The sequence below is a fragment of the Bos mutus genome, chromosome 5, assembly GCF_027580195.1.
Source record: "Bos mutus isolate GX-2022 chromosome 5, NWIPB_WYAK_1.1, whole genome shotgun sequence".
Lineage (NCBI taxonomy): Eukaryota > Metazoa > Chordata > Mammalia > Artiodactyla > Bovidae > Bos > Bos mutus.
The window spans coordinates 80587842-80604189 of record NC_091621.1 but is presented as its reverse complement, the minus strand read 5'-3'; the positions used below and the strand labels follow the sequence as shown (position 1 = coordinate 80604189).

The 16348-nt window shown below is 39.4% G+C and overlaps 1 protein-coding gene across 6 annotated transcripts in view; it reads left to right on the top strand.

The window, feature by feature from the left end:
- Positions 1–16348, top strand: part of EPS8 (EGFR pathway substrate 8, signaling adaptor) — a 196986-nt gene that overhangs the window by 69514 nt on the left and 111124 nt on the right. The window contains exons 1-2 of one of the 6 annotated variants that reach the window (XM_070371148.1): positions 9751–9793; positions 12664–12717. The exons of 3 other annotated variants lie outside the window; for them this stretch is intronic. Coding sequence is in view for 1 of the 3 variants with exons in the window: in XM_070371145.1 (XP_070227246.1) it covers positions 9737–9793 (57 nt within the window). In the remaining 2 variants the exon portion in view is untranslated. Of the gene's footprint in view, positions 1–9731; positions 9794–12663; positions 12718–16348 lie in introns of those variants that run through there. 2 more of the 6 variants (XM_070371147.1, XM_070371145.1) reach the window with 2 other exon arrangements.

Here is a 16348-nt window from a genome sequence, read left to right as displayed (position 1 = left end):
AGATTGCACTTAACCACTTGTAATAAGGCATCTCAGATTGTCCTCTTAAAATCTTCTGGGGTTAGGAAACCAAGCCAGTGACTCGCCATCAGCTTTTGCCTGCAATTCTTAGAGAGAGGTGAATTCCTGTCTTCTGGAGGTCCCCCTGCTCCAATATCCCTAGGTTCCTGGGTCCTGTAAGAATAGACTTTGCTCTCTCACTTGTTAGGCAGAAACTATATAAGCAAGGTATCAGGCTGATTTTTGAAGCGCACTTTATAAACATTGGCTCCCTAAATTCAGCCTTAGTTCCTTAAAGCTGTCTCGTCCTACCTTGATTCTGTGCACATCATTCTCAGATGTGACATTCCAGAGCAAGTTTCGCTAATACAGCCAGTGTTTACCATTCTCTCCGTTTAGAAGAACAGATGCTTATTGAACTTTATGTAGATAACTGTATGGCTGTGCAGGTAGAATATTCACTAAGAGTTTTCAGATTCTGGGGAGATCAGGTAGGGAGAAGAGATAAATGCTTTGATTTTGTTTACAAAGGTATAATTTACCAGATTGCTATAAATTATAGGTAGCTTTAAAGAAAAGAGAAAAAAGATTTCTTTAAATCTGGAAAACATAACAGTAAAGAACCAGCAATGCTTCAAACAAAAAAGTATAATCATCCACACTAGTTCATTCAGTCCCATATTCTGCTTGATTTTTAGTTAGCAGTTCAATTTCCTCATTAGTTCTGGAAACTCTTACACAGCCCAGTGGCATGGTCTCTACATTATTCAAGTTAGGCCATTATGTAATGTTCTCATATTATATAAAAGCTTTCAGGGAAGAATCAGAGTAAAACAATAACTGTGAATGGTAAAAGACTTAAAAATAGTCATGGTTAAAGTTTTGATGAGAGTTCATTTGATAAGGATATAAAGCATGCAGCAGTTTAAGATCACACTCAGGCAAAGGTAAAGAAAACTCAGAGAAGTGGTGATGTTTGCTAAACTGCCATTTATTCCTGACAGTTAATCAGGCTGTGCTCTTTACATGCATTTTATTCAGCCTCTATGAAAAAGAGTCTATTATGTTCACTTCATAAACAAGCATAAAGACTTAGTAATTTGGCCAAAGTCATACAGCTGTGAGTAACAGTACTGGTATCTGAACCTGTTTTGCACATAAAGGCAAGTTCTTTATAACTATATCCTATTGCCTATATTAATGATTCGTTTAAGGTTGTGTGTGCGTGCATGCTAAATCTCTTCAATCTTGTCTGACTCTTTGAGACCCCATGGACTGTAGCCCATCAGGCTTCGCTGTCCATAGGATTCTCAAGGCAAGGATTCTGGAGTGGGTTGCCATTCACTTTCATTGTATTACCACTTTTCTGTTGCCTGGGCAAACTTCAGTCCAGTGATATTCAAAGAAGTTAAAACTGATACAGCCTCTAGCACTTTAATATCAGTGCATCCCTGTGGCATTCAGACACATGTTGACGTGTTTGCTGCAGTGGCTTTTCTTTATGTGACTGCAGTTCTCTGTGCCACTGGCAAGGCTCATATGATTTAAGACCCCTCTGCCACCCCTATTATTGGTAACATACAAGCTTCAAGGATCATTTGATGTGCAAATTTAATTGCAAGTTGTATTTTCGAAGGATGATATAGGCTATGTCGTTGTCAGGACTGTTTACACAGCGTTTTCTAAACTGCTTGCTCTGAAAACAGGCATTTCAGTCTGTTTATCGTAATGCTGCCTGATTTAATTTTTCAAGGCTGCTTGCTTAATATTAGCTTGTTAAAGTGTATATAGGATGATTCTTCACAATATTTCACAGGGTGTATTTCTCTGGAGTTTTTGGTAAGATGGTACCGTATCAGCTTTCATGGTTCATTTTCTGCATTTGCTGGCTTGCTCCTTCCTTTCTTCCTGGTGCCAGAGCATGTGATTATACTTAGGAGAGTGTGTGTATATCTGTGTGTGTGTGCACGCTCATTCGTATCTGACTCTTTACCATCCTGTGGATGGTAGCCTGTCAGGCTCTATATACATGGGATTTCTCAGGCAAAAATACTGGAGTGGGTTGCCATTTCCTTCTCCAGGGGATCTTCCCAACCCAGGGATCAAATCTACATCTCCTGTGTCTCCTGCATTGGCAGGTGAGTTTGTTATCACTGAGCCACCTTAAGTCATATTATCTAGCTAATATGACAATTTCCTGACTGTAAAAATACTTTGGGAAGAGTTTGGTACTCTTATATTAAATGTCTTTTTCTTCCCAAATGGCACTTAAATATCCTGAAGCACCCATGATTTTAATAGGCTAATGTCGTCTGATCATTTTTTTAAGAGTTTAACTTTTTGTGGAAAGCATAGGTTTGGGGGATGATGTTATAAGTTTAAAAATGCTGTTTTACAGGGAATATCTTGGCAGTTCTTTTGATATGCATTCACCTAGCCAGTTCTGTGAAATTCCAGCCGCATCTGCGTCAGGTGAAATGAGGAAGCTGTAAGTGAAATCTTTATAATGATGAGAAATATTGGTACCGTGTGCCAAAAACTTCTATTTTGTCTGCCTCTCAGAAATTCTTTGTTCCTATTGTGTTTTGGCGGAGTCTGTATGTGCAAATGGGAATTTTTCAGCAGAAGTCGGAGGCTCTGTAAAAGTATTTCTTTATAATTTCTGAGGTGAATTTATAGCTGTCCTCATGGCAACTGACACCTTTTTTTTCCTGATTTGTCAACCTGGGTTCCATCCCTGGGTCAGGAAGATCCCTTAGAGGAGGAAACGGCAACTCACTCCAGTATTCTTGCCTGGAGAATTCCATGGACAGAGGAGCCTGGTGGGCTCTGCAGTTCATGGGGTCACAAAGAGTTGGACACGACTAAGCAACTAACACTTTCACACACTTTTATCCTTGGTAATTTTATTTTTCTGAAAATTTACCATTTTCTGTTGAAAAGAGTGAAACTGCCAATTGCTGTGTCTTCAGTTCACTCATTTGTGACTGATTCTTTGCAATCCGTCTTAGCCCAAATCTAATAAAGTAGATTTTCTCTTTTTAAGTTTGAATTAGGTAAATGTTCTAGAATAGACGTGAATGAGAGTTTACAAACGGGTCTCATTGATCTCCTTTTACGGGTGAGGAAATGGAGCAGAGGGAGGTTAGGTTACTCCCTGAGGTACAGAGCTATTCAGTGGCAGAGTGAGGGCATAAACACAAGCGATCAGTTTCTTTGAGCTGAGGTCACCACACTTTCCAACTTCTCTTTGGTTGTAGGACACGAATAGAAATGAGAAATCCTTTTTTTCTTTTGTTTTCACCATGTTTTTCAAAATTTTGTTGGCCTTTCAATTGAAATTGTCAAATAAAAGCATGACTCATTGGAACCCTACAGTGATTCATAGGTTGAAAATGACACTGAAATCCATAATCAGGTAAGTTTGTGTGATGTTTCCCAAGTATATACCTAAAACTTTGCCAATTTAAGGCAGAACTGCTATTTTGTTCACTTACATGCCATTATATTGTTTTACAGCAATAATGAGTTCATTGTTCTCAAATCAGTATTTTCTATCTTATAATAAGAGAGACTTAAGCTGTCTATGGGCTTCCCTGGTAGCTTAGCTGGTGAAGAATCCACCTGCAATGTGGCAGACCTGGGTTTGATCCCTGGGTTGGGAAGATCCCCTGGAGGAGGGCATGGCAATCCACTCCAGTATTCTTGCCTGGAGAATCCCCACGGACAGAGGAGCCTGGTGGGCTACAGTCCATGGGGTCGCAAAGAGTCAGACACGACTAACGACTAAGCATAAACAGCACAAGCTGTTTATAAACCTGAAATTGAATTATGATCTCATTCTTCTAAATGACTTACGTGAAGAATGAATATTGTTAGTCCTGTGTGTATTTATTCACAAGAAGTGCCCGTTTATGTTTCTTCTATTTTTATGATTCTACCTTTTATCCAGATTCTGTGTCCAAACAATGACTCTAAACCTATAGTGACTCATTTGATCTTTTATTATATGAAATTGGTTCTTCCTCTCATTCACATGCCATGCATGTTTGCCCTTTTGTATGCCTGTAAAGTATTAATAATGTGACGTGATTCTTCCCCAATATGTGTTATATTGCAGTCTCATTCCTTTTCCAGATAAGTTGTTAAGGTATTTTGTTAGTCATTCTACCCATATGTATTCAACTAGCTTAGTTTGTATATAATTGAGGTTTGACATTTAGAGTTTAGAAACCTCTTTTGGCTTCCCAGGTGGAGCTAGTGGTAAAGAATTTGGCTGTCAGTGCAGGAGACACAAGAGATGCAGGTTCAATCCCTGGGCTGGGAAGATACCCTGGAGGAGGAGATGGCGACCCATTCCAGTGTTCTTGCCTGGAGAATGCCGTGGACAGAGGAGCCTGGGGGGCTACTGTCCATAGAAAGAGTCAGACACAACTGAGTGCAGACACACACACAGTTTCTTTTGGATTTTCTCGTATTTCTAGCACATTCGTTTCCTACTCTCACTAAAAAAAAGGTTTTAAAGTTAGAAGGAGAAGAAAGGTTGGCTTAGAGAAGACCCGGCAGACTGTGATTCTTGGGAGAGGAACGAATGAAAGTCAAATGGAAGAGCTGAGAGTGAGAGTCTGTTTAGGCTTGCAGGACGAGTGGGCTACGGCGGTGCCGATTCATTCTGCTTGGTGCTCCTAACAGTGTGTGTAAACGCCTTCATGTCTTTCTGGATCTGGTGGGTTTAGTTTGAGAGGTTTTGCTACAGCTTATCTTGTTCTGCTTCTGTATTTGTGGTTACAAAATGTGGAATGTAGGGCAAGGTTACTAGTAGAGGTGTGTGTGTGTGTGTGTGTGCATGCACAATTTCCAACTTCCTTCAGTAGTCATGGGAAAAATACATAGCAGTCAAATCTGTCACGTTCCAAATATATACTGTTTCTCGTGACTGTTTCTGGTGTTCTGCTCTTTGTTCGAAAGGTGAGGGAATGAACAAATACCCACGAACCTTGTTTAGATTTGTCCAGTGTCATTGGCATTCTGAGTGTGCGTATGAGTATTGTTTTAGTTTGTGCAGTTTTCTTATTAGTATTCTGGATAATGATTAGCCATATTACCAGCTTGTACCAGAGTAAGACTGTGGGTTCGATCTCTGGGTTGGGAATATCCCCTGGTGGAGGAAATGGCTCCCCACTCCAGTATTCTTGCCTGGAAAATTCCTTGAGCACAGGAGCCTGGTGGGCTCTGCAGTTCATGGCGTCACAAAGAGTCGGACATGACTGATGACTGAGCACACATAACCACTAGGTTAAGATTAGCCTTTTATAAAACTATCATTAACATCTTTATCAGTGGTTCAGAACTAAAAGATATATCAGAATTCTGCTACTGGGGCATGGGACAAATCTAAGCTAGGCTCATGGGTTTTTGACTCTCTCCCCTTTCTAAGATAAGGCAGCTCACCAGAAGTAGCCATGAGAAATATGTATTTGAAATATGATACATTTGTTTGCTGCACATTTTTCCATGACGATTAAAGGAAGCCAGAAATTGCACGCATATGCGCGCGCACACACACACACACACCACTCATATTACTACTGGTAACCTTGTCGTAGCAGAGTATTAAATGTACCTGTTAACTTGCTTTGGGAAAAGTGACTGTCTTAAAAGAATAAATGTTCCTATTTCTAAGCAGCTTTGGCAATTCGCAGACTCCTGAGCCTAAGAGCTTTATCTTCAAAGTGACAGGAGCTAGAACTGGAATACCCTGTTAAGATTCCTTTGACTCACTCAAGTTCAGATATACACTGATATGGTGGGTGGGAATTTTTGTGATTATATTGTTCATTTTCAAAAAGGCCTTCCCTTCTATTATCAAAGAAAGAGATTATATTAATACCTTTTGTCATTCTCCTGGCTGGTTACAAGTCTTTCTTACTTTTTCACTTCCTTGATAGTATTGTTCTCATATCCTGTCTTTTTTATTCCTTTCTGATTTTCTTCTGTTGCAGTTTGAGTTCCCTAGGATGCAAACTCAGATGGAAATTAGTGCACTGGAAATTTCTCAGAAAGTGCCCTTGGGATCAATCAAGCCCTGGGGAGTGGAAGGAAGAAACCAACTCTGGGCAGAGGGGAGGTTAGGCTGTCTTGTAGTCTTGGTGGAAGTCTGACCCCTGGAGGCTCTAAAGCTGGGATGGCGTTTCACCATTGTCTCCAGCCAGTCTTTGGATGTGGGCTGCCCTGAGAGAGGAACATGAACTTACATGAGGAGACTCTTCAGCTAAGGCCGTTCTTAAGAGAGCTGATAGCCAAGGCCTGTATACTGGCATCACTACAACATCTGGGGGAAAAAAATCCTTCAGTTGTGAAAGAGGATCAGGGTGGCACATCACAGTTTCCACTCTGTCTTTTTTGCAAGGGTTGGAGGTTTCTGAATGGCTTGGGGGATGGGTTAGAATTTCCAGGAAATGAAGAGTTACAGAGCAGAGTAGTTAGGAAGTTGAAAAATAGAGAAGAAAAGTTGGTATGAATAGGTTCTGCCAGATAATTAAGTTCTGGTATTGATTAGCACTTTTCTAAACAAGTTTTTAAAATTCTATTTATAGTGATGCTATTCCCTTTCTAAGTTACAGGATTCTGATGAAAACTGTGGGTTCTCTATGCAGAGAAATATGCATATCTATATGCATATAATGGGAAATAGATGGAAACAGTGGAAACGGTGTCAGACTTTATTTTGGGGGGCTCCAAAATCACTGCAGATGGTGATTGCAGCCATGAAATTAAAAGACGCTTACTCCTTGGAAGCAAAGTTATGACCAACCTAGATAGCATATTCAAAAGCAGAGATATTACTTTGCCAACAAAGGTCCATCTAGTCAAGGCTATGGTTTTTCCAGTAGTCATGTATTGATGTGAGAGTTGGACTGTGAAGAAAGCTGAGCGCCGAAGAATTGATGCTTTTGAACTGTGGTGTTGAAGAAGACTCTTGAGAGTCCCTTGGACTGCAAGGAGATCCAACCAGTCCGTCCTGAAGGAGACCAGTCATGGGTGTTCACTGGAAGGACTGATGCTTATCCTGAAACTCTAATACTTTGGCTACCTCATGCAAAGAGTTGACTCATTGGAAAAGACTCTGATACTGGGAGGGATTGGGGGCAGGAGGGAAGGGGACAACAGAGGATGAGATGGCTGGATGGCATCACCAACTCGATGGACATGAGTTTGGGTAAACTCTGGCAGTTGGTGATGGACAGGGAGGCCTGGTGTGCTGCGATTCATGGATTTGCAAAGAGTCAGACACGACTGGAGCGACTGAACTGAACTGAACTGATATGCATATAAATTCAGTTTGATTGTTGTAAAACCTGCTTGTTTTTTTACTTCCCTATTTATAGGTTCTTTTCTTCCCCCATCTCTTAATAATTCTGCTTTTCTGGCATCTTCATGTTAAAACATTAGTTGATTGCTAAATTTTCCATTTGCTTTATTTGTTAGTACTCAAATACATCAAATCACAGTAAATCATTTTCTCACCTATTTTGTAATTTCTAAATTATAAGTTCCTTTTTAGTGAGGATTCTTTTTTGCTTTTGTTTTGTATTGGTTTAGTTTTTCTAGCTTGTGGGAATCCATTACGGCCTTGTTGATGTAGAGTTACTTTTGGTGGAGTTTTATGTTTGTTTGTTTCAGATACTCCAGGGATATCATAAGCCCAGGATCCATTTTTTCTTCCATTTCTTACTTTGGAGATTCTCACAGACTTCAGAACTGTTGTGACACAGGCTTGGGGTTTGTTTGTCTTATTTTTAATTTAATTAATAAATTTTTTCAGCTGTGCTGGGTTTTTTGTTGCTGCCTGGGGCTTTGCTCTCGTGGTGGCGAGCGATGGCTACTCTCCAGTTGCGGTATCCAAGCGTCACATTTCGGTGGCTTCTCTTGTTGTGGAGCACGGGCTCTAGAGCCTGCAGACTCAGTTGCTGTGGCTTGCAGGCTCAAGAGCACAGGCTCAGTATTAATGATGCACAGGCTATGTTGCTCGGCAGCATGTGGGATCTTCCTGGATCAGGGATCGAACCCATGTCTCCTGCATTGGCAGGCAGATTCTTTACCAGTGAGCTACCAGGGAAGCCCCAGGCTTAAGATTTTAATTTCTGGCTGTGTTTCACCTGACCTCTCACCCGGACTCTCAGAGACAAACCCCACTGAAAGTCTTACTAAGACAATGGGTGGATTTCTCCTGTCACCCTCATCATTCTATAATTGTGATCGCAGCCCTTTGTCGACAGCTCCAGTTTTATGGAAGGACCTCAGAACCAACTTTATGCCCAACTTGTGTGCCTCTTCTTCTCTCCCTATATGAGCATTAGTGTTACTATGGATGCTTGGGCAGTTTGTATACTGTGCTGAAGAAAAGCAGGGCTAGAAATCTAGCCCAGCTCTGCTCTCCTGAGAGAGAACTCTCTTCTTCTTTTTTTAACTTTTAATTTTATATTGGAGTATAGCGGATTGACAGTGTTGTGATACTTTCAGGTGGATAGCAAAGGGACCCAGCCATACACATATCTCTTCTCTTCCAAACTCCCCTCCCATCCAGGCTGCCACGTAACATTGAACAGAATTCCCTGTGCTGTACAGTAGGTCCTTGTTGATTATCCGTTTTAACTATGAAGCTGAAGCCAGAAGCTAGTGCACAGACATGAAAGTGTTGTGCTTTCCCCATAGTTCATGCCTTCAGTGTTATGTCGCAACAAAGAATTTGTGTGTGTTAGTCACTCAGTTGTGTCCAACTCTTTGTGACCCCATGAACTGTAGCACGCCAGGCTCCTCTGTCCATGGAACTCTCCAGGCAAGGATCCTGGAGTGGGTTGCCATTTCCTTCTCCAGGCAAGGATACTGGAGTGGGTTGCCATTTCCTTCTCCAGGGGGTCTACCTGACCCAGGAATCGAACTCAGGTCTCCTTCATTGTAGGCAGATTCTTTACGGTCTGAGCTACCAGGGAAGCCTATTTTAACTATAAGCAGTGTATACGTGTCAATGCCGAACTCCCTAACTATCCCTTCCCCCCATCCTTCCCTGCTGGCAACCATAAGTTAGGAGAGAACTTTCTTCTGATCCCATTCTTTGAGGGGACATCTCTGTACCAATATCAGTTAGACATAAGCCATAAAGACACTCCAGTGATTCTTCTTTTGGCCACAACTGACGATGTTTGCTTTTGTGCTTACTAGCACTTTGGCTATCAGTCCTGGCTTTGGTTTGGCACCGGGGGGTTTTTCTTTACAGCAAGTGGAGCTGTGTATTTCATTTAAAAAATCTGTTTCTGTTTCTCATTTTTTCTGTGTATCTGTGGTGGAAAGTCTTCTTCATTAGCTCAGTTGACCGGATTGTGGCATCTGTAATTCCCATTAAGTTACTTATTAACCTCTGTTCCTCAGAAATCACCTCTTTAGCTGAGAATAATAATAGCCCATCTGTACAGTGTCTGTTTAAATTTAGAGCACCTAGCAATCTCCCCATCAGTATTTGTACCATTTACGGCTTTACCACTTCAGGGAAGAGTTGGAAGCAAAGTAGTGATTGTGTTCACTCACTTAATAAGAAGAGGAAGTCTTAGTTAACGCCCTGGAGAAACCAGAGAAACTTCATCCAGGGCAGCACAATGCCGAAACTGAATCTCCAAGCCCCACCCTTGCTAATGTTGATGTGCCGAAGGTCACTTGGCACCGGAGTGAACAGAGAGGAATGTCCTCTCAGTATTGCCCGGAGGATCGCTCAGAGCAGCTTTCCTGGCTTGTGTGGGTAAGTTTGAGTTTGTGAATGTTTTCTTTGCTAAGGAGGGTTCTCAAAGGCGTAATTATCATGGAGGATATTTGTAGACCTTGAAACATGTGGTAATACTTTTAGTCCCAATAAACCCTTTGACAATATTGTAAATTCCTATTTGGAACTCCAGGGGACTTCTGGACTTGGTGAAGTTGGTACCCTAGGTGCTATAGGGTCCTGCCTCCTGCCTCCAGGGTTCTTGCTTATAGAGGTGAGGATACGCAGAATTTTCTTCCCTTCTTAGGTCAGTGGTTAAGAGAGTAATCCTTCCTCCCTCCATCATTATAGCTAAGAAAAAAGTCTGTTGACTATTAACAGTTGGGAAAGTGTGTGTGTGTCTGTGTATCTCAAGTTTTCTTAAAATTACTTAAAAATTGATATGCAAAATACTGTTATTATTCTATAAATATTAATTGCTCTGGGTTGTTCTATGCCTTTAGTTGTACTGTGAAAATGTGCTTATTACCAAGCTCAATTTTCTTAAGTTTTTATTGGCTCTGAGCACTGACTTTGCACTGCCAAATTTCTGTGTAAACATTTTGCTTGGGACCAAGAAAGTAGTGAATATGTGTCTTTTAAGTTTTCTTTTTTTTTTAAACCCATGAATGTTAATGGATCTTTTAAATATTTAAATAGTCAATTAATGGCGTTTTTCAAAGAACAGCTCTTCTCCAAAAATCCATAACTTTTCATAAAACTCTTTCATAACACTCCATAATTTTATACTTAGGGTGCTTTAAGCATGAGCTTAATGGCAAGTATATATAATTCTTAGTACATAGAGATCTACTATTTTTTGTAGCTCTTATCTATTTATTTGTTACATTTACTATTCAGGAGGAGCCTTTTTGTTCTCTTACTAATAATTAAGTGCAAGTATAAATTAAGATACTGTAGAAAATTGGAGGAGAGCTAGTGAAAGTGTATCACATTATAGTGCATAGCAGAAGTAACTGATAACATCGCTGTTAGGGTGCTGGAAAGTGTCATGCCTTCTGGAGTTCAGGTGCCATGGTTATGACTGTATGGATCCTTTTGGAAATGGAGTCCTGGCTAAGTTGATTTTCCCGTAATGTGTCTGTTATTTATTGAGACTCTATACCATAAGGAATATTAACAGTTCAAAGAAGTTTGAACTACTCATACAACCATTGTATGCAGCTTTTTGTCAGCATGAGAAGAAAATGAGATTCCTTGAGATGTTTGTGGCTTGATTTACTTTTACCTTTGCTACAAAGCTTTGGTCAGTTTTACAGGCCAAAATTCCCAGGCACATGTCAGTCTCACTGTCAGTATAAATCTTACACATGTACTGGGGATGGTATGTAAATATTTTGCCTTTTGACACACCTGTTTTCACCTGAAGAAGGATATCCTTGTACCTACTGTATCTAGAGTACTTTCAAGGAGGTTTCTGTTTTTCAGTAACTAAACTTGCACACAGTATTTTCAGTTTAAGTAAATTGCATATAAGTGGGAATGACTTAGAAGAGATTAAGATAAACATTTAGACTCATTTTCTATGTAAATAATTCTGAAATAAGTTGTATAGAGAGGTCTCCTTTTTCATCTATTCTTCAGTGAAATCACATATGTCATTAACTCATCAAGGTAGGGATGACGTTTACTTAAGGGAACTGGTTTGGAGTTTTAAGGGACTCCGACTCAGCTCATTATATTTTAGATTTTTAAATAATAGTTTAGTTGAATTGCATGAAATTTTTGTGGAGGTGATATAATGAGGTAGATTATCATACATTCTCTTGATCATTTACCCTATAGGATAGTTCTGATTTGATTAAACCATTAACTATTCTTTAAAAATTCTTTTTTATTTTAGAGTTGAAGTTTGTGTATGTTTTTAACTGTTTGCAGGTGAACCTGTTAACTGGACTTTTCAGCTATGTGAAAAACTATACTTCTTATTTTAGTTAAAATTTATGGGCTTTGAATGCAAGTCTTCTGTATAGAATGTACTAACTAGGTTTGGGAATTTGATTAGAAGAAGCTTGTGGTAGTTTTAATTCTCAATATACTTTCTAAAACTTTAAAGCACCTTGTAAAATTTTGTCTCTCTACTTGGTAATGTAAAATCTCAGTTGAAATGCATGTATGTTTCTTAATCTTGCTGTAGATCTCACATGAACGTCTGTTCAAGAATGCTTTTGCTCTTAGGAACATTGGTGTACAGTTTTTTGAGTATTAAAAATACATTGTGTCAGATGTTTAGATGTGATTCAGGATCATATTATTTAACTCCCCTAATTATATGATCCTAACGAATGTCAGATTTAAGTATCTGACAGTATTATTACTACTGTAGGTTGCATTGCATTCTTCTGTTTCCTTCCTCGTTTCTAAAAAATACTTTTTCCTTATTTTGTAGGTAATTTTTCTTTTTTTCCCCACTTTTTCATACAATTTGCCAGACCAAATGACACAGTTAGTATCCATTAAGTAGAGCCGTGAATATCAATCTTGGACACAAAGCCGGGAATTGTAGCTGGGGGAAGCCCTCCTGCTGTGCTGGCCTGGCATCCAAAGACTCTGAATGAAGTCTCTTAACTTATTCAAAGCCTGGGATCTCTGAAAGCCCTTTGGGCTCCCCATTGCCCATTCATCACTGATGTTGCATTCCACTGGCTAAAAATTGTCCGTGGCATTTCCATTTCCCATCATGTCAAATGCAAAGTCTGGTACGTAACTTACCACTTGTCATATATCTTAATTTAAGGCCTACACTTCTTGATCTTTATGCTTTACATCTCCATGTCCTGCTTTTTTCTTGACTCATGCCACATTAAGGAAGTCTCTCTCTCATATCCAAAATTTACTTCATCCTTCAGGTCTGCTAATCACCTCCATGAACTTTCTCCTGGTCCCCTCTTCCAACACTGAAGGTAATGTATTTTGTACTTTCTATTAAGGTGCTTCATGTTATGTTTTGTGTCACTGTTATTTTTACATGTGTTGTAATATTTTACACCTTCTACATAACATGGAAGCCCTTACGTAGCAGTGACTTAAAATACTCTGCTGAGTTGAGTCTCTACCTCTTACTATGATGGGTTGGATGTGGCTTCATCTTTTTCTTTTTTTGAACTTTTTATTTTGTATTGGAGTATACAGTCCATGGGGTTGCAGAGTCGGACACAACTGAGCAACTGAAGTAAACTGATAGCCAATTAACTATGTTGTTATAGCTTCAGGTGGACGGTGAAGGGACTCAGTCATACATATACATGTATCCATTCTCCCCCGACCTTCCCTCCCATCCAGGCTGCCAGATAACATTGAGCAGAGTTCCCTATGTGTACAATAGGACTTGTTGGTTATCATTTTAAATATAGCAGTGTAGGATGTGGTTTCATCTTATAACTCCTATGCTTTTATGTACTTAGTAGATTCTCACTGTAAATATTTGACAACTGAGTAAATGTCACGCCATGGCAGTGAGTTATTGACTAGCAGGCCTTTTTATTCTCTGTTGAGTGGACACCTTTGGGGACAGGACTGTTTAGATATGTAAAACACATATAGCGTGGCTGTCTGAATCAGAGCTCTCCATAGCTGGGAACGCTGAAGAAACAAAGATGCAGTTAAATATTTTAGATTTTGTGTAGTAGCTCAATACTGACGAGGAAAGAATGACTTCTTGGTAAAGGCTTTGGGCTGGTAGGAAATTGAAGGGCAACACAGACTTTGAAAATAGTGATTATATTTCTGGGAATGTTTTTCAGGAGTTCACAGTTTGGAGATAAATACAGTCAGTTCAGCTACCGTGCTTGTTTTGAAAATGAAATTTTATTCCTACAGCATTGATGTTAGGGAGCAATTTGAGTAGAATGTAGATTTCACATTTATTGTGCCTGATTTTACTTTATTTTCACCTAGTTGGTGAACACAGGGCATTTCACCTAGCTGAACTGAGAGCCACGTAGAAATTGACAAAATACCCATGCATACACCTCTGCTGCCCCACAGCTCCCTGACTTCACTGCATATCATGAGCCATGACCACCCATGTCTTGATTCATAACCCTCCAATTTCAGATAAGCCTTCTTCCACCATTGCACAATGAACTCACAAGCCACAGTCCTTGAACACCCAATTCCACAAGCAAACTTCAGGTCTTTTGCAAAGTAAGGTACCACGTTTATTATCGTTTTTATTTATTTTTTAGCCATTTAACATTTGAAAACCTGTGCTAGGGTCTTTTCTTTTTTATGTATCACTGACGGCTATTTTCTCCCCTCAGTTCTGTGCTTTTCACGGTGTGATTTTGCATAGCATCACAATTTTTCAGGAACACATATGCCACATTATAACCAAACTGACTGTACTAATTGATAACATACAGAATGTGAACTGAGAGTTCTCTCTCTTTCCTTCCTTCATTTCTGTCCTCCTTCTCCCCTCTCTTTGAATGGTGAGAGACATTAAAAAAAAAAAAAAAATCCCTGTAAGAGGAGCACAGTGCAACAGAGAAAAATGCCAGAGAACTTGTTTAACCAGTGTCATAAAAAAAAAGGCATAAATTTACCTGTGGAAATAAATAGATATGCTCAGAAGTATGTAGAGACTGGGAAGGTAACCTAAAAGATCAGGGAATCCCTGATTTACCCTTAGATAATAATTATGTTTAACTTTTTGTCAGCCTTTACTATATGCCCAGCACTATAATGAGTGCTGGGTATGGATTAAGCCATGCAGCCCTCACAAAACCTTATAAATAGATGTCTTCATTTTATAGATGAAGAAAGATAAGGTTTAGAGGGGTTAGTTAACTTACCCAAGGCCATTAATTCATAACATAAATGGCAGAGCCATATCTTGAATCACATCTGACTTCTGAACCAGAGATCTCAGAGGTCTCTTAGAGTACTTTATAAACAAAAACTCCAGCTGTGTTATTTTCTCTGGCCTTAACTGCATCTGATTGGCATCACAGGCTGTCTTTTAACCCCTGTGATAGATAAAGAATCAGAGGTCCTCAGGCTAAGAAATTGCACAGATTCTCAGAGGCAGAGCAGTAACAACTCATTCTGACATGGAATTCAGAGTTTTTTCCATTGGGATTTTTCATGAAAAGGGACAAAAATTGGACAAGTAGAAATCAGGTGAGCTGAAATAGGGAAGAGAGGAAGAAATTATTGTTTTGGAAGCTGGAGGGAGAAAGGTGAATTTATAAAAGTGTATCAGAATTGAAAGGAGAGAGCCTGAGGAGGGATGGGCAGTGGGGGGACCCCAACTCTGTGGTTGTTGTTGAGTCTCTAAGTCATATCTGACTCTTTGCGACTCCATGGACTGTAGCCTGCCAGACTCCTCTGTCCATAGGATTCTCCAGGCAAGAATTCTGGAGTGGGTAGCCATTCCCTTCTCCAGGAACTCTTCCTCGATCTAGAGATTGAACCAATTGAATTCTAGATTGAATTCAAGCTAGAGATTGAATTTGCCTGTTTGGCAGGCGGATTCTTTACCACTGAGCCATCAGGGAAGCCCAGCACTGTGATACAAGAAGCCTAATCAGATTCTCATCAAGGAGCTCAAGCTAGCACCAATTTCAATTCAGGATTATGGGAAGAGAAACCTGAGGTCATGAACGTATATGCTGTAAGTCCAGATTAGTAGTAGGCTCAGGGGGAAAGAAAAAAAAGGAAAGAGAGAAGTGACAATAGAGAAAAGCTTCAAAAGGCCTTATTTGTACTTCTTTTTAATAACATGAGATGTATCTCTTTTTCTTTAGGTAATCAGTTGCCTGATAGCACTTTGCATATGTATGTGTTAATTAGTGTTTATTAAACTGAAGAGTTGATAAATAGTAGAGAAATTTTTCAGTTAAGTATTAAAGAGCCTAATATTACACAGATAATGAGATGAGGATTAATGAGCATCTATAAATTTAGAGCATGGGGCTAGCAAACTGTGTCCAGGGTTTTCTTTCTACTAGCCAAGAATTATTTTCACATTTTTTGTAGATTATTAAAAATAAACACAAAGAATTTGACAGACACCACATGTGACCCAGAAACCTCAAATAGTTACAACCTGGCTCTTTACAGTAAAATTTCAACCCTGCCCTGAAGTATAGACTATAAAGCAGAAAAAGTCAGATTTGTCTTCTTTCAGGAAATCAGAGTAGGTAACAGAACCTGGTATATTTCACAGACTTTTTTTTTCCCTTCATGGAGGAAGGAATTGATATGTAGTATAGTATTTTACTAGGGACTTTGTATTTATTTCTCATACCTGTGAAAGATTTTACACTTACAGATAAGGACACCAGGCTCCTAGAGGCTAAATAAACCTTGACATTTATTAAGTAGTGGGATTCATATTTGTCTGGGTTTCTCCACATAAGAACATGGTAGAGAAAATTTGTTCGTAAAAATTGAGTATTGTCTGTTCAGAATGCTGACTTGAAAATATCTAGATATCAGATATGAATAATTTTAGTAATTTTAGCTAATATCTAAAATATTGAAAAAAATGTAAATTGTGTACACAAAAAAATAGAATTGGTTGCAGAA